This window comes from Heterodontus francisci, chromosome 9 (genome assembly GCF_036365525.1).
Source record: "Heterodontus francisci isolate sHetFra1 chromosome 9, sHetFra1.hap1, whole genome shotgun sequence".
NCBI lineage: Eukaryota > Metazoa > Chordata > Chondrichthyes > Heterodontiformes > Heterodontidae > Heterodontus > Heterodontus francisci.
In genome coordinates this window covers 75,668,553-75,686,810 of record NC_090379.1, presented here as the reverse complement: position 1 = coordinate 75,686,810, position 18,258 = coordinate 75,668,553, and the positions used below count along the sequence as shown (strand labels likewise).

The 18,258-nt window shown below is 39.6% G+C and overlaps 1 protein-coding gene across 4 annotated transcripts in view; it reads left to right on the top strand.

Moving 5' to 3' along the window:
- arhgap5 (Rho GTPase activating protein 5) overlaps window positions 1–8,395 on the top strand; it is an 86,536-nt gene extending 78,141 nt beyond the window's left edge. For 3 of the 4 annotated variants that reach the window (XM_068039339.1, XM_068039337.1, XM_068039338.1), the window contains one exon: window positions 6,357–8,395. In XM_068039339.1, coding sequence (XP_067895440.1) covers window positions 6,357–6,657 — 301 coding nt within the window. In that variant the 3' untranslated portion in view covers window positions 6,658–8,395. The remainder of the gene's footprint in view (window positions 1–6,356) is intronic. The other variant, XR_010975721.1, reaches the window with a different exon arrangement.
- The last annotated feature ends 9,863 nt before the right edge of the window (window positions 8,396–18,258 follow it).

Genomic DNA, 18,258 nt, shown 5'->3' with positions numbered 1-18,258 from the left:
CGAATACCTGGAATGGGCTGGCTGTCTTATGAGGAAAGATTGGACAGGCTAGGCTTGTATCCGCTGGAATTTAGAAGGGTAAGAGGCGACTTGATTGAAACAAAAGATCATGAGGGGTCTTGACAGGGTGGATGTGGAAAGGATGTTTCCCCTTGTGGGAGAATATAGAACTAGGGGTCATTGTCCAAAAATAAGGGGTCGCCCATTTAAGAGAGATGAGAAATTTTTTCTCTGAGGATCATGAGTCTTTGGAATTCTCTTCCTCAAAAGGCAGTGGAAGCAGAGTCTTTGAATATTTTTAAGGCAGAGGTAGATAGATTCTTGATAAGCAAGGGGGTAGGTGGAAATGTGGAGTAATCAGTTCAACCATGTACTTAATGAATGGCGGAGCAGGCTCGAGGGGCCCCGACTCCTGCTCCTAATTTGTATGTTCGTATGTTTTTCAAGTCCAACTGATTCACTTGTCTTGTGCCAAGGATCATTCTCCCAGGTCCCTGGCACCAACCTCCAAGCCACTCAATTATAACTTCCATTTTAGTTAACCGGCCGCATGCTAATAACCATTACATTAGGCCAGGCATCTGATGAGCCAGCCATTCGTTGGGCTGCATTCCCACCTGCAGTTAAAAATAGGCTCTGGATGTAACTCTCAAGCAGTCTTTAAATAATTAGGCTGATTGAGTTAATTGAAATAAGAAATAGAGTAAAATAAAAATTTTGCTTTCCTATCTGTAAAATTGCAAGAAAAGAAATCCCTTGATGTCAACGGAGGTCTAACATCATGAGTCCTGATCTCTGTCAAAAAGGTAACATATCTGGGGGTAGCAGTACAAATTGCCATCTTCAAAATGAAAGTGGCTTTCTAGGTGTAATATGATCAGCGCTTCCCCCCCCATCAAATAACTGATAAAAGAACTTCTAATCACTTAACCTCCCTGAAGAAATCTCTTGATATGTTAAACCTCATATACATTTCCCATTGTTGTTTTAAATTTGCACATATAGTCCACAGGTTCACAGCAAAAACATTTTCAAAATCCTAAAGCTAATTAAGATTAAAGCAGGCTGATAAGAACCCCCCATCAATTGAATGGATAATGATGAATGGTTTGTGCAGCAGAAATTAGTTAATCCCTACCTAGTGCCTAACAGCACACCCATAGGAAATGTGAGACCTGGTTGATCCATCATAGTGAGTTAGCTAATAGCATCAGGGAATATAGAAGAAGCACTACTAATTCTTCCATGAATATGCAATAATGGGCTCAAAAACCACTTGAGACACATTGCTTTTGCTTATTCATTCATGGGACATGGGCATCACTGGCAAGGCCAGCATTTATCGCCTATGCCTAATTGCCCTTGAGAAGGTGGTGGTAAGCCACCTTCATAAATTGCTGCAGTCTGGGTGGTGAAGGTACTCCTACAGTGCTATTAGGCAGGGAGTTCCTGGAATTTGACCGAGCAGTGATGAAGGAACAGCGATATATTACCAAGTCAGGATGTTTTATGACTTGGAGGTGATGATATCCCATCCGCCCGCTGCCATCGTCTAGGTGGCAACACTCGCGGGATTGGAAGATGCTGCTGAAGAAGCCTTGGCGAGTTGCACTGCATCTTGTAGATGCCACCCATTGCAGCCATGGTGTATTGGTGGAGGGAGTGAATGTTTAAGGTGGTGGATGGGGTGCTAATCAAAGGGGGTGCTTTATCCTGGATGGTGTCAAGCTTCTTTAGTGTTGTTGGAATGGTACTCATCCAGGCAGGTGGAGAGTATTCCATCACACTGCTGACTTATGCCTTGAAGATGGTGGAAAGGCTTTGGGAAGTCAAGAGGTGAGTCACTCGCTGCAGAATATTCAGTTTCTGACCTGCTCTTGTAGCCACAGTATTTGTATGGTTGGTCCACAAGTTTCTGGTCAATGGTGACTCCGCGGATGTTGATGTTGGGGGATTCGATGATATTCGATGCCATTGACCATCAAGGGAGGTGGTTAGACTCTTTCTTGTTGGAGATAGCCATTGCTAAGCACTTTTGTGGAAAGAATGTTACTTGTCAGTTAGCAAGCCTGAATGTTGCCCAGGTGTTGCTGCATGCAGACATGAATTGCTTCATTATCTGAGGAATTGCCAATGGCAGTGAATACCACATAATCATCAGCGAGCATTCCCACGTCAGACCTTATGATAGAGGGAAGGTTATTAATAAAGCAACTGAAGATGGTAGGGCCTAAGACTGTGCCCTGAGGAATTCCTGCAATGATGACTTGGAGCTGAGATGATTGGTCTCCAAGAACCACAACTGTCTTCCTTTGCTAGGTATGACTCCAGCCAGTGGAGTGTTTTCACCCGATTTCCATTGATTTCAATTTGCTACAGCTCTTTGATGTCTCACTCGGCCTGTCAAGGGCAGTCACGCTCACCTCATGTCTGGAGATCAGCTCTTTTGTCCATTTTTGGACCAAGGCTGCAGTGAGGTCTGGAGCTGAGTGGTCCTGTTGGAACCCAAACTGAGCATCGGTGGGCAGGTTATTTGTGATTAAGTGCCGCTTGATAGCACTGTCGATGACACCTTCTGTCACTTTGCTGATGATTGAAAGTAGGATGTTGGGCAGTAATTGGCTGGATTGGATTTGTCTTGCTTTTTGTAAACAGGACATATCCGGGCAATTTTCCACATTGTCAGGTAGATACCAGTGTTGTAATTGTCCTGGACAGTTTGGCTAGTGGTGTGTCAAGTGCGGAGTACAAGTCTTCAGTATTACAGCCGGCATATTTTCAGGACCCATAGCCTTTACTGTGTCCAGTCCGCTCAGCCATTTCATGATGTCACGTGGAGTGAATCGAATTGGCTGAAGATTGGCTTCTGTGATGGTGGGGACCTCAGGAGGATGCCAAAATAGATCGTCCATTCGGGACTGGCAGAAGATGGTTGCAAGCACTTCAGTCTTGTCTTTTACGAGCCAGACTCTGCCATCATTGAGAATAGGGATATTCATGAAGCCTCCTCTGCCTGTTTGTTGCTTAATTGTCCACCACCATTTATACCTTTGGAAAGAGAAGCCACATCCAGGATGGAAAATGGTGAGTAACTTTCCTATACATTTGTTCTGTGCATGGTTCATACCCAATAAGGTAGAGCATTTCCTTTCTTGCTTGGAGAAGGGTGCAAATATTCAAGAATGATTCATGGATGCTTCCATTTCATGGAAATAGCAAATCTGATAGTGGTATGAGGGATAATGAGCCAGAAGCATTTGGAATGTGCATAATAAAAAGGGAAGAACACTGGAAGTTGAGCACACTGACTTCTAGCAATAAAAGTGACAGTGCAACCCAACAAGTTAAATCATCTTATGTAATTTTGGAAAAAGAATTGGTTCTGATAGATCAGTAATTTCTTTCCTCCAGGTATTTGAAATCCTTGTTCCTGTTCCATCTCAAGGGGAATTGTTCGTTAACCCCCAGGTGCAAATGGAGGCCATTATCTTAATTAGTTCATTTTTTATGTTGACAGAATAACATACTGTTCTTTTATAGTTGGAAAAGCTGGCTGTATTAATGAATTAGAGAAAAACATTGTCTGTATAGAATTTAGGCTCTGAGCCAGGAAATGAGAAGCCTCTTAATACCTGGAAGAACAGGTATTGTTTCAATAAAATCCCACTTCTTTCACTGCAAATTGTAAGCCCTTTATAGACAGATGACTCAACTTTATAGAACTTTCATGCATCTTGAATTCTTTCCAAATCCATGAAAATGCAGTAATTATTTTAACTCAAGAAACTGCAGTCCTCCATAAATCACTCACAATTTAATTGTTATCCTCACTCATGTAAAACATTGCCCCTTTTCTGTCAAGTACTTTCCAAACCAGTTTCTGATCAGAGCAGTATCTTCACAATAGCTGTGCCTCATTTGCTTGTGGTTTTAATTTCTACTGACATGGAACATCTGCACAATTCTATACATGGTCTTTCCTTGTTGGAATGATGTTACAGGAATCTTCAATTGAAGTGACTTGGATTCTGACTTTGAGTAGTAATTATCTCCAAATTCCATAATAATCTGACTGTATTCAAGAAAATAGATTATAGCTTGTTTATAGCTTTTGAAAAACACAGGGATGAAATTCTATAACAGCCAAGTAATGGGAATAAACTTGCTTCAGAACTAGATTTGAATAAAATACTTTAAATAATTTGTAAAGCTAGGGCAGAGTTTGCTTGTTCAACTGCAATTTTTGCCCAGTTTAATTTTTTAAATTTGTTTTCTTGCCTTGTTTTTGCTGTTTTTCTTTCTCTAAAAATCTATTTTTATATCTTGAGTAGTTTCCAGCAGTGGTTTATTGGACTCAGATGGTGTTGCTGCTGCTGGAACTACTTTAATATTTACATGTAATTTCCCTACTAGATGGATTTATCTATCCAGGCTTCTGTGCTTTAGTATGTTTTATTGTGTCCATTGGATTGCACGAGCACTAACGGAATTCCTGCTTGACCTGAATATTTCCAGCATTTTACATTTTTATTCCTGTTGTAATTTTGAATGGTATCTTATTACAGTTTGTGAGATTTATGTTTGGGATAGTCTAACAAAATCCAGAAAACATTTAAACATGAATGAATAAAAGTGGTTGCTGATCCATAGTGAAGAGCTGTGAAAAAATGTGTGCTGCACATACTAGTCAGGAAGGTTCTTGGTACCTCCCATGAAAGACCATTCTTTGTGCGAGTTGTAGTGAATATCAGTATTTGGAGCATCAGAGTGTAACTTGATCCTGATGTGTACTTTCCAGGGATGGTCACTGGACAGTGATCAAGAAGAAAATCCATGCATCTTATTTTAAGCCTTATGCATAGATTGATTAGGCACTTTTCCAATTCCCTTTTGAAAGCCATGATTGAATCTGCCTCCACCACATTCTCAGGCAGTGCATTCCAGATGCTAACCACTCGCTGCATAATGTTGCCATTGGTTCTTTTGCCATTCACCTGAAATCGATGTCCTTGGGTTCTCAACCCTTCCACCAATGTGAACAGTTTCTGTCTGTCTACTCTGTCTAGACTCCTCATGATTTTGAACAATTCTATCAACTCCCCTCTCAGCCTGTCCTTCTCCAAGGGGAACAGCCCCAGCTTCTCCAGTCTATCCAAATAACTGAAGTCTGTTATCCCTGGAACCATTACGGTAAATCTTTTCTATATTCTCTCTAAAGCCTTCACACCCTTCCTAAAGTGCGGTGCCTAGAACTGGGCATAATATTCCAGTTGAGGCCAAACCAGTGTTGTATAAAGATTCATATTTGTCCTAACTTTCTTTTGTACTGTATGCCTCTATTGATAAAGCCCAGGATCCCATATGCCTTTTTAATCACCACCTCAACCTTCTCTGCTACCTTCAATGATTTGTGCACATATACCTTCAGGACTTTCTGTTCCTGCACCCCCTTCAGAATTGTACCCTATATTGCCTCTCCTCATTCTTCCTATCAAAATGTATCACTTCACACTTTTCTGCATTAAATTTAATCTGCCACGTGCTTGCCCATTCCACCAGCCTGTCTATGTCCTCCTGAAGTCTATCACTGTCCTCTTCACAGTTTACTATATTCCAAGTTTTGTGCCATTTGCAAATTTGGAAATTGTGCCCTCTACACCCAAGTCTAGACCATTTATATGTTAAGAAAAAGCAGTGGTCCTGGTACCCGGCCCTGAGGAACCCTGCTGTATACCTTCCTCCAGTCTGAAAAACAAGCATGCACCACAACTGTGTTTCCTGTCACTCAGTGAACTTAGTTTCCATGCAGTCACAGTCCCTTTTATTTCATTGCCTTCAATTTTGCTGGCAAGGGTATTATGTGGCACTTTACGAAATTCTTGTCTGAAAGTAAATACCAGAAAAGATTTAAAGAAACAAATAATAAGACATTAAGTTTGTACACCATAGGAAGAAGTTGTGAACATTACTGAATAATACTTTATCCTTGGTTCAGCTGTACTTTTGACCAGATTATTTCTTCTAAAATGTTATGTTCAACTGACCATCTTGAATGTATGGTTAATAATTGTTAGAATTTGAAGTGATATACTTTATTAATAGATATAAAATCTAAAATTTACTTATCAAAGTTAATTAATATCTGCCCTTGAAGTTTCTTTGCTGGAAGGTTGCAAACTTTCAATTTTGTGGCTGCTGTTTGTTCAAATTAGTGGTCATTAGAAAGTATTTAGTGTCTGAACCAGAGACAAGCCAGACCAGGAGATCTGAGGCTGACCCTCCATTTTTAATGTTTAATGTTGATGTATATATGTTTCTAAAAACTGATAGTTTTCTTGTGTTCTGTTCTGTTGCAGGGTTAGTCAGCAGAGCAAAACAAATCGTATGATAGCAGATAATCTTGCTATTTGTTTCTGGCCTACCTTCCTGAGACCAGATGGCCTTACCAACGCTGCAGTAAATCAGTCTGCAATTGAGACATTTATTCAGCAATGCCAGTTCCTCTTTTACAATGGGGAAATTGTAGAAACGTTCACCCCTCCTGAGGAGCCTTGTACAGGTCAGTTGGTAGAACCACTGTTACCATTGCCCCCACCGCCACCACCATCTCAGCAGTTCCAAACACAGATGCAGACAGATCAACTTGATATCATATGAACAAAATAGGAACAGACGTCATTACTAGAAGCGCTAAACTGGGTATCTGACAGCCCAATTTCTAACGTTTGGACGACCTAAAAAGGTTATGCATTTGCAAACTATAATAGCAGAATTGCTTTAAGATCAATCTAGCTTTCCTTTCCTCACTTTCCAAAGGAGACAATTGTAAGTGTGGGTATTAATGGAATTTCTAAAATTACTGTGTACAAAACAAACTGCTGCAATAAATACATTCCACTTGCTGCATGAAAGAAAAACAATCTTGACAGTTTCTGTGGATTCTTTTGTGGTTGATTTCTTCACAAACTTTTTGACAGTTGTGAATAACAGAGTTTATGTATACACTAAATTGTACAAAATGAAGTCAAATATATTTCACAGCCAACAATATAATATAAAAGAATTCCATGTGTTTGACTGGATTTGACCTTTTATTTGTGCTGTTTTGGGAGTCATTGTGGTTGTGTCCTGACATATTTGTGTGGGTGGGTATATGGACATGCTGTCATTAGCAGCCTCCCAACACTTGCACTGCTTCTGAAAATGTAGTTTTACGAAAAATTGCCAGGTGCACTGTAAAAGACTTGATGTCTAACTGCACCTTCTGTTTACTGGTCATAAAACTGTGGTGGTTCTCTTTGTTACGGGAAAATCCATTTATTTTAATGACCTGCAGCACAAGAAGGATCAGTTCAGGAGAAAAGACTGAGCTTAAAATTACCGCCGTTTTATCCTGTTTGTCTTATTGCATTTGTTTCATTTAAAGGATAAAGTGTAGACTTTTATAGTATCCTTAATTGTTGGAAAATAATGCATGTGTTTAATTCCTGGTTGGTCTTGTACCTTATCCTAATGCATTTTTAGAAATAAGTTTCCTCTTTGGGAAGAAAGAGGAGAATATTGGGTGTATAGAAAAGTCATTTTTCATACCAGATTGTAAATCTTTCCATAATCTTCAATTATATGGCTTTCACATGTTGTGTTTGCAATAAAGATGGTGTATTAAAATAGCTATAAGTACTACTTGTTTCTGTTAACTCATTTTATTGTGACCCTAACAAGTAATCTGTTATGACTTAAATATTGCGAACATAGCAATAAATATTTTGGGTATTGGCAATTACACACAACAGTCAATGTATAATTTTGTAAAGCTTGTATTCCTGTTACTTCATGTGGTATTTTGTATGAAATTTATTTAGATTATTATTTTAGCTTACATTGTTCAAATTACATGTATGTAACATCATTTTGTTTTTAAAAAAAACACTTTCTTTTCAAATCGGTACCCATTTTGCTGTAAAATGATTCTGCTTTAAGTAGAAGTTTTATTAATTTGAGTAAGTGCTGTAAGTTTTCCTGGAAGTTGATGTAAAATAAATTGGTGAGCTGGATGGGATGTAGTCAGTACTTGGTGGGGAAACTATCTGTATGAATAGCATCAATTCTAATTTAGTTCATAAACAGTCAGTTAAAATTTGCAGCTATTGTCAGAATACTACTTTTCCTTTCAGAGAATTGTTTATCATTTGGTACACATTCTGCTGCTAGTATGTTTTGTGTAGGTTTGGGTGCTAGTTCACTATGAAAACAACTCATTTTGCTCAGTGTTGTTATTTGCCTCGGTGGGACTGATATGAAAACTCTTAAGATTTTGACACCATCTACAATGTATTATAGTAAATAAATCATTTGAACACTAAATCTTTCCTTAATAAAGCTTTTTTTCTATGAACTGCCGCACTGCCGAATAGGACATTTTTTGCATACTCTTTATTCTTCATAAAACATTGAAATAATACTAGAGATTTATATAGTCCAGGTGACCAATTCAATTGTTTTATCAACAAAAATGAAACTTCCTTTTCTTGTTTGTTTTTCTAGATTGGTAGGTCTATAACTGGGAGAGGTATCTACTGCGAAACTCTTGTTTGTGGTTGTCTCAATTCGCTAATTTAGAAGAGCGTGAATCCTGTTTTGAACCTCCTGCGATGACTTCTGACCATTATTGTAACCACCTCCTAAGTGCAATGTTTAATGCACTGTTAACTGTTGCAAAAAGCTTAAGTTTAGTTTCATTTTAAATGCTTACTTTAGGATTTGAAACGATGCAGTATCACATAGAACAAGAAACTGTTACTTTTTATCCTGAGTATGATTGGTAATTTGAGTACCTACACGATAAGTTAATTTGTGTGAAATCCATGTCTTTGTTACCTCCAGACTTGACTATTCCAATGCGCTCCTGGCTGGCCTCCCACATTCTACCCTCTAAACTTGAGGTCATCCAAAACTCGGTGAGAGTTGGGACATGGGCAGCAAAGTCTCATTCACTCAGTACCCCTGTGTTCACTCATCCTTGTTTTCAAATCCCTCCATGGCCTCACACCTCCCTCTCTCTAATCTCCTCCGACCTCATAACTCTCCAAGAAACAAGAGCAAAATACTGCGGATTCTGGAAATTTGAAATCAAAACAAAATGCTGGAAATACTCAGGTCTGGCAGGGTCTGTGGAGAAAGAAACAGAGTTAATGTTTTAGGACCGTGATCTTTCAACAGAACCGAGAAAAGAGATGCAACAGGCTTTAAGCAAGTGTAGAGGCAAGGAAAGGGGGTAGGGAAAGAAAGGTAAGAGCAAAAACAAAGGTCTTTGATAGGGTGGAAGGCAGGTGAGTTTAAATGGCAAGAGGGATGATGGTGTAAGGCAAAAGTGGGTGTTAATGGGTGATGCAAGTAAATTATTGTTCTACCTGGAATGAGTGTTTGGGGCCTTAGACAGCGAGATGTGAGGTGGTAAAAGGGCAGGTGTTGCATCTCCCACGCTTGCAGGGGAAAGTGCTGTGGAAAGGGGAGGGATTTTTGGGGGTGATTGGGGAGTGGACCAGGTGCCCCTGTCTGAATGTTGAAAGAGGAGGGAGAAACTTGCCAACCTCTTTCAGAGTCAGGTGAATCCTTTGAGATATCTGTACTCCTCCAATTCTGGCCTGTTGAGCATCCCTGATTTTAAACACTCCACCATTGATATCCGTGCCTTCAGCTGCCAAGGCGCTAGGTTTTGGAATTACCATCTCAAACCTCTCCACCTCTGTTTTCTCCTTTTAAGATGCTGCTTAAAACCTACCTCTTTGACCAAGTTTTTGGTCATACGGCCTAATATACTTAAGTGGCTCAGTGACAACTTTTGTTTGATAAAACATTTCAAGGTGCATCATAGAGTTACAACGTTAAAGGCGATATTTAAATACTGTTGAAACGGTGGACATTAACAATTAGTAGTGTTGCAAATTAATTTAACGGAATGTAACATTTGATGTAACTCACTTGGCCCATACAATAAATTGATAGTATCATTGTGCAAATGAGGGTGATGAATTCCTGATAGCAAATTAACTGGCAAGTATACTGTGGTTAAGGATCTTTCACTCAGGTAATATTTATTCAGTTGGAACAGTTCTGATCTGAACTAAGCATAATTTCATATTCCACAATGGTTTCTTAGTTTTTAATGCTGGTGCATATACAGAAGTATTATACTTAAGAAAAATGGGTCTGAAATATTTAGTATGGTGCTGCATTACAACAGTGAATACACTTCAAAAAATTAAAAGGATAAGGGTGCTACTGCTGTCTGGTGAGCTGACCCTTGCCTTGCAGAGGCCAATTGCCAACTCACCAATACTTTCTCCTACCCTCCCCTTGGATCATGACCCCACCACTGAACATCAAGCCATCGTCTCCAGGACTGTCACTGACCTCATCTCGTCTGGGGATCTTTCCTCCACGGCCTCCAACCTCATAGTCCCCCAACCCCAAATTGCCTCCTTCCCAAGATCCACAAACAGGATTACCCTGTTAGACCCATCATCCTATCTAGATTGTATTTTTTCTCGCCTTGTCCAGTCTCTTCCTGCCTGCATCCATGACTCTTCCAATGCTGTCCATCACTTCAACAGTCTCCTGTTTGCTGCCCTGTTTCCCCTTCACCATGGATGTCCAATCACTTTGCACCTCTTAACACCCACCACGATATTCTCGAGGCTGTCTGCTCCTTCCTTGAACAGAGGCCCAACCAGTCCCCCATCCATCACTATTTTCCTCTGCCTGGCTGAACTTGTTCTCATTGAACAACTTCTCCTTTAACTCTATACACTTCCTCCAAATAAAAGATGTTGCTATGGGTGCCTGCATGGGTCCTAGCTATCCCTACCTTTTTGTAGGGTACGTGGAACATTCCTTGTTCCAGCCCTAATCGAGGCCCCATCCCTTACCTCTTTTTACATTGACGACTCTATCGCTGCAGGTTCCTGCACTTGCCCTGAACTGGAAAACTTCTTCAACTTTGCTTCCAATTTTCACCCTTCTCTCACCTTCACATGGTCCATCGCCTACTCTTCCCTGGTACAAATGCAAAATGCTACGAATGCTAGAAATACTCAGCAGGTCTGGCAGCGTCTGCAGAGAGAGAAACTGTTAACATTTCAGGTTGGATGAGAGGTCATCTGCAACCATGGTCCTGACTTCTGGTTGCCTGTCAGTTTAATTCTCCACCTTGTTCCCATGCTGACCTCTCTGTCCTTGGCCTCCTGCAGTATTCCAATGAAGCTCAAGGAACAGCATCTCATCCTTTGATTAGGCACTTTAAAATTTCCTTACTGAATGTTCAACAATTTCAGATTGTAACTAACCTCTGCCCCCATTTTGTTCCTTTTTCTTTGCTGGTTTTGGTTTCACTCTTGCTTTTGCGTGGCAGCTGTTCATTCTGCCATCACATCTTCTGAAGATACATCTGTTTATTTAGTTGTCCCATTACCGCTCCCTTTTGGCCTTGCACCACCAACCCTTTTGTTATTTAATCTCTTCTGTCTTACTCCCTATCACAGGCTTTCCCTTTCGTTCTTTTTGCTGCTCGTTCATATGCTATTACATCTCTAACTTTTGCAGGTTCTGCTGGAAGGTCATCAACCTGAAATGTTAACACTGTTTACTCTCTCCACAGATGCTGCCTGATCTGCTGAGTAGTTACAGCATTTTCTGTTTTTATTTCAGATTTCCAGCATTTGCTTTTGTCAAAACGTACTTTATTGGGTGTAAAGCACATTTGGACATCTCAAGGTTGTGAAAGGCGCTTTATAAATACAAGTCTGTCTTATTTTGCTTAGATATTGACTAATTAAAATATAGATTAACCAATCCATGGGAAAACCATTGATTTATGTGGGGAGTAGTTTGAATGGGTGGGTGGAAAACAAAGATGAATCATCAGTAAGGAAGATGCCATGGAAAAATGTGGTTAGGGAAATGAAAGGAATGTGGGGAAATTTACTGTAATTGAGTATGATTAGGATTAGCTGCTTTTCTGAGTGCATACACACGAAAAAAGAACCACCAAAAGAATTTTTCCCATTTAATGACCATAACAGTACACTCTCTACCATAGTTTTGAATGCTGATATGAAAAATATAGGTAGCACTTAGATTTTTCCATACATTTGTGTAATTAATGGAACATTATTTGGCTGCCCACCACTTCATAGTATAGGTAAATACCTTTTACCTCACTTACATATTGTTCATCTCCACTGCTGGCGTTTTCTGTCATTATCTAGCCCAGTCAGAGGTCACCTGGTATAATCTTGGACTGGTCAACAGCAGTACATTTTCTGTTTATTTTGCTACAGTTGAACAATATTTTGAGCGAACAGAGTATGTATATTTACTTTTATATAATTATAGAAGATGGAAGATTGCAACCTTCTATCTCAAATGTTCAACTAGATTGTATTGGGTCTTCTCCCATGTTTACTTTAAAAATTGTATTTTTTGTCTCGGTTAGCCATAATACTTAACAGCGATGAAGAAAACACTTGGTAATGTTTGAAATTAACCCGTTTGGGGACTAGGTAGTTCAATCGGTTCATGCATTAGCTTTTGCTTCTCAGGCCTGAGTTCAAATTGAGCCCAGAATAATGGCCTCTCTGCTACATGTAGAAGTCGGACATGAAATGTGATTTTGTCGTCTCATACCAGTTTTTAATTGAATAAAAGCCCACAGCAATTTCAATTGGCTATCTAGCTCATTAAATGGATCGATAATTTATTAGACAGATTGAAAACTATAAAGAAGCATGGGAAATTAGAAAAATGTCATAATTGTGAGGCCTCATTTTAAGTATCATATTAACTTAGTGGTAATGTTGCTTTTGATTGAGCTCAAACTCCACTACAGAATTTGAACACAGAGTCTAGACCAAAGCTAGGCAAGTGCTGCATTCTAAATGTAACCCTTGTTCAGGTGAATTTAAAAAAAACCATGGCACTATTGGGTGAAAAGTAGGGAGTTCTGGTGTTCTGTCCACTATACACTCTTTAACTAACGTCATCAAAACAGAACTTACCATATACCTCATTTGCTGTTCGTTGGAGATTTCTGTGTGCAAATTGGCAGCCACATTTGTTTACAAAGCAATAGCAATGAAGCTTCAAGAGCAATAAATTGGCTGTGAATCACTTTGAAATGCCCAGAGGATATAAAAGAGGCAATTTAAATACATTTTCCAAGTCCCTTGCAATGGTATGAAAGTTATAATCTTGGGGGTTGGATATAATGCATGTAATAAATTGCCCATCTGAGCCTGTCAATTACATGGCCCTCCAAAAGCTCATAGCACACAGGATAATTGGTGACTTTGGTGCTATTGTCAACTTACCCCTGCTCCTTCCCATTCTTGTTCTCACAAAAGAAGAGACCCAAGTCTGAGGCTCTTGGGTATCAGCAGACTCTGACCCTTATTAAGTATTTGCATACATGCCAACTGTCAGTGTTTCAGACACCCAGTCCCATGTCACTATTTGCTGACAAATATCAGTGCAGATTGCACCCTACTTCACAGCATGCTGCTACCCCTGTTTGGTTGCCAAGTGATTCTCACCATTTCATACTGTAGGTGGGAATTCTAGTATTTAGTATACGGCAGCGATAATTTTTCAATAAGATTTGGGCAGGTGCAGCAGAGAGTGAAGGAGGGAACGGATAGCAAGAGAAACACCCGAGAGGAAGAGGAGCGAAACAGGTGACAATGTATTGAAGTGGAAGAGAAAATGTGCCAGTTTCAACTGGGTTGGAGGCATAGAAGAATGCCATGTTTATGGGGCAGGGTAGGAAAAGAGAAGTAGATGAGTATCACCTTGAATAGGGAGGTGGAAGAAAAGTGGCCGGTTCAATTGGGAAGAGTGAAAAGAGTCCCAGTATGAACTGGGAGAGTTGGAGGAACAGATGTGACTGAGGGAGGGGCAGGACGAAGAGTCAGATGGAATACTGTGTTCGTGAACTGAGAGTGGGGGAGGTTTAGATGTGGAAGAGTGACGACTTTTAGGGAAGTGATAGATTGGTTAGCCTGTTGAAAAAAAAATGCTACCTTTTACATTATTCTTTTAAGATTAAGAAGTGAACATTATGATGCTTGAAATTAACCAAAATACATAGTTTTTAATGTAGAAATGTGGAAGTATTCTGGGAGCAGGACTGTGGTCTCCCTAGAAATGCACTACCGACTTTGTGTTTTTAACATTTGGATTTTCTCTTTCAGACTTCAAGTACTTATTTTTTTCCTCATCTCTTATACAGTACAAGTGAAGGAATGTAGGATTAGCTACATCTTAAATTACAAAGACCATGTAACTCTGTGTTTTCATGTAGTTTATAATTGGCAAGTTCTTGGATTGTCAGCTTTTTTAAAAGTTGTTAGTTCGCATTTGCTAGTTTTCTAAGTTGACTTCTATGAAATCTTTTTCCATTAACTTTTCCAGACGGCAACACCCCCAATAATGCTCCTGTGGTTCCCAAGCAATATCATTCTTAGTCTCACTCTTTTTTTTTCTCCTCTTGTGCTAACTTAAGTACCCTTTCATTTGTCATCTTTTCCAATTAATTTTAAGCATGTGTCTAGAACCACAGGAGCATTGTTCAAGGTCCAATTTTCACAGCCATGCAATATTCTTGACCATACATCACAATCTACTTATCACCAATTGATTTGATGGTTACTCCTTAATGCTATCTAGTAAATGCCTCTTTTGCAATTTTTATCTGTTTTGTGTCTATTATTGTATCCAAGTAAGATTTACCTGTTCACTCTAATTCAATATTCATTCTCAGGTCAAATTTTGGGTAAAACTTTGTGATTACCATTGGTATCATTTTACCATTTATTTTCAGTCTATATTTAAAACTTGAGAGTTATCTTCAAACAATTTTTGTAATGTAACAGTGGTAATGTCACTGGACTTAGTAATCCAGAGGCGCAGGCTAATACCCTGGGGACACTAATTCAAATCCCATCACAGCAGCTTGTGGAATTTGAATTCAATTAATAAAAAAAAAAATCTGGAATTGAAAGCCAGTCTCAGTAATGGTGCCATGAAACTAGAGATTGTTGTAAAAACCCATCTGGTTTGCTAATGTCCTTTAGGGAAGGAAATTTGGCATCCTTACCTGGTCTGGCCTACATTTGACTCCAGACCCACAGCAACGGGGTTGACTCTTAACTGCCCTCTGAAATGGCCTAGCAAGTCACTCAGTTGTCAAGGGCGATTAGGGATGGGTAACGAAGGCTGGCCTTGCCAGTGATGCCCATATCCCATGAAAGAATAAAAATGTTTGAAATATATACCCATTTCAAAATGATACACTGACGCATCTGGGAAATACTATTAATAGCTATCAAGGAATGAAGATCTAAAGTCCCCATAGTCATTCAGAGATACTTTTGGCTTAGGATATTTCCATTGTAATTGGGAGCTGCATTTGGTCTGGGAGAAACTTTAACTGTTTAGAAGTAAGTTGGCGATTCTGTTTTGGAAATTCTTCAGAGTAGGTAGACCAAACATCCTGGCATTGGTAGAGCTAGAACTGAAAGGCATTTTTAATTTGTTTTTTTACATAATCTTCATGATTTTCTTTATGATACAAGGAGTGCCAACATAAAGCACACATTCATTGTAAAGCAATCTGTTTTACTTCCCATAGACCAAGAAAGCATCCATCATCCTTCAATATCCATTTATATCTTCCAGAGTTCTTAATGGACTTTTTAATCCTGATTTGGAATTAGTTACTCAATATACTTGTACAACTAGGATGGATACTGAAGATAAACCGATTAGAAATTAAGAAGCAGATTGTTGCAAATTTGTTGAAGTTAAAGGTCAGATCTTGAAAACAGATTACTGACAGAAAACTTGGGAGATGGCATTAACAACCTGGTGATTACTTATATCGATTAATTGCCTGGCTCTGGGGCTCCCATCCCTTTAAAAGAGAGAGCCTACCTCCAAGAGCTATCGGCCAATCGGATATTTGGCACCAGGAGTGGTGACTGCTGCTGGGACTGCAGTTTCAAAAATGGACACCGACCTCCCCACAAGGTACATGGGGTTGGGGGTCACTGGGGCCAATCAGGCAGTCCCCAGTTGTGGGGGGAGGTTTCCGCAGAGGCAGCCCTTGCTGCTGGGCAGCCCCTCCGTGGGCCACAGACTGCCCAAACAGGAGCCCCCACCCCTGCCCCTACAACCCACAGGGGGGCCGCTAGGTTTTATGGGGCGATATCCCTACATGTCGGGTGGGGGGTGTCATCAGTCCCTGGTAAAGTGCCGGTGGTGGCGGGAAGATGCTTTTAAATGGCCTCTGGGTGGGAAGGTTGTCCTCCACCTTCTCTGCCGCAGATAAAATTTCATTCCACCCCAACCTTTCTTCACCATTTTACTTACCTACTTGGCTAGTAAAATTCAGCCCCTTGAGTGCATTTATAAAAAATGCAGTGATTGTGACTTCCAAGAAAAGAATAGTTTATCAGTGAAAGGCTCCTTGGATTTAGATAATTAGCATTAGGGGAAATGTAGAAGTTAGAAAAGCAATTAATGCAGCTTTGTGACAAACAGTGGAATTAATTTGTAGTTTATGTAAATATTTGAAAGGAGCGATATCCTCCGTGCAATGATGGAAGATAATAGAAGTGTTGCTTTTTTAATAAATTGCACTCTAAACATTGGACAATTACTGGAATGGTAAAACGAGGGAATTTTAAAAAAAACACAGCTTTTGAGATTTTAAATGGCTGCAGAATGCTGTTTAAAAACTTTCCAAAAATTTTGGTTTCCACAGTTTATAGTTCGCCTATGGGAGCAAGTGCTCATTGCACTGGAGGGATTTAGAGGCTGGTTGGTTGGTTCCAAAGTGGGAGGATTTCCTCCGTCTTCCCTTTGGCAGAAATTTAATCAACAAAGAGGACAGAGCAAGGAGAATCCCTCTAGCAACTCCTCTATTTTGATATTTCTTGTTTGGAAACTCTAGGACATAATGAAACTTCTTTGTTTGCAACCTTGCCAGCTTGCAACATGGAAGCGAAGGCCCTTTGAGTTCCCTTGCCTATCAGTCAGTATCATTCTTCCATATTTCTATTAATTATAATGTATGCATAAATTGCCCTTGTAATCGCATACATTCAGATGTACTTTCACATTTCCGTACAGGGAGTTAGGGTGGTATAAATATGGTGAACAAAATAAAACTTGTGATATTGATGTCGATTTTTTAAGCATCACTACGCATCATTACATAATAGCCGTTGGGTCCTTTTTGTCATAATTTTTGCTCTATTTGGCACAAGGTGGAGAGAATGATTATTGCTCATATGAGGAATTATACCAAGTTTTATAGTGACAATGCATCTCCTCTCACCTCGCTACTAAACGAAAGAAAATTACGGAATAGTGTATTTTAAAGCAGACAAGTAGGGAATGACCAGGGTTGAAGTGGGTTGTCAGTTGTTATAGAAATCATTAAAGAAATGGCCTTTATTTTCAGAGTTGTAGGAACCCACAGCAGTTTTATTTGCAGAGATGCTCAAGATGCAAATGCAATGCTTTTTCTACACTATTTTCTGCAATGACATCAACAGGATAACTGGCAGCTGGCTAGAGGCTTTAAGTTTCATTAAATGCTCTCTTTTACATTGCATGCACATCATAAACAATCAGACTGAAGAAACACTGTTAAATGATCTATGATTCACTCAGTACTGAACGTAGTAAGCATTTAATTGTCTTTTGAAGCACAGAGAGAATATTATAATTTCAGAAAAGGAGCATTTCCTGTCAATAGGTAAAGCCAGAATTGAAGGGATGCAATTCTCAGGAAAAAAGAACAGGCTTGGATTCTTTTCTGCGGAAGAGGAGATCTGATACAGATCTTTACCAGAGTATGACGGGGTCATTTTTATTTCCTTGAGATGTGAAGCAGATGTTTCAATGTTCTGGGTGAGTCCAGAAAAAGAAGACATAGATATAAGAGTCACTAACATCAAATTGAGAACTTAGGAAGAATTTCTTTGCAGAGTGGTGAGAATGTCAAAGCTGCTGCCACAGGAAATCATTGAAACAGATTTCACTGATGCATTTTTAAAAATTATTTCTTGGAATATGGACGTCGCTAACAAGGCCATGACTTATTGCTCATCCCTAGTTCCTCTTGAGAAAGTGGTGGTGAGCTGCTACCTTAAACTGCTGCAGTCCATGTGGTGAAAGTGCCCCCACTACGTTGTT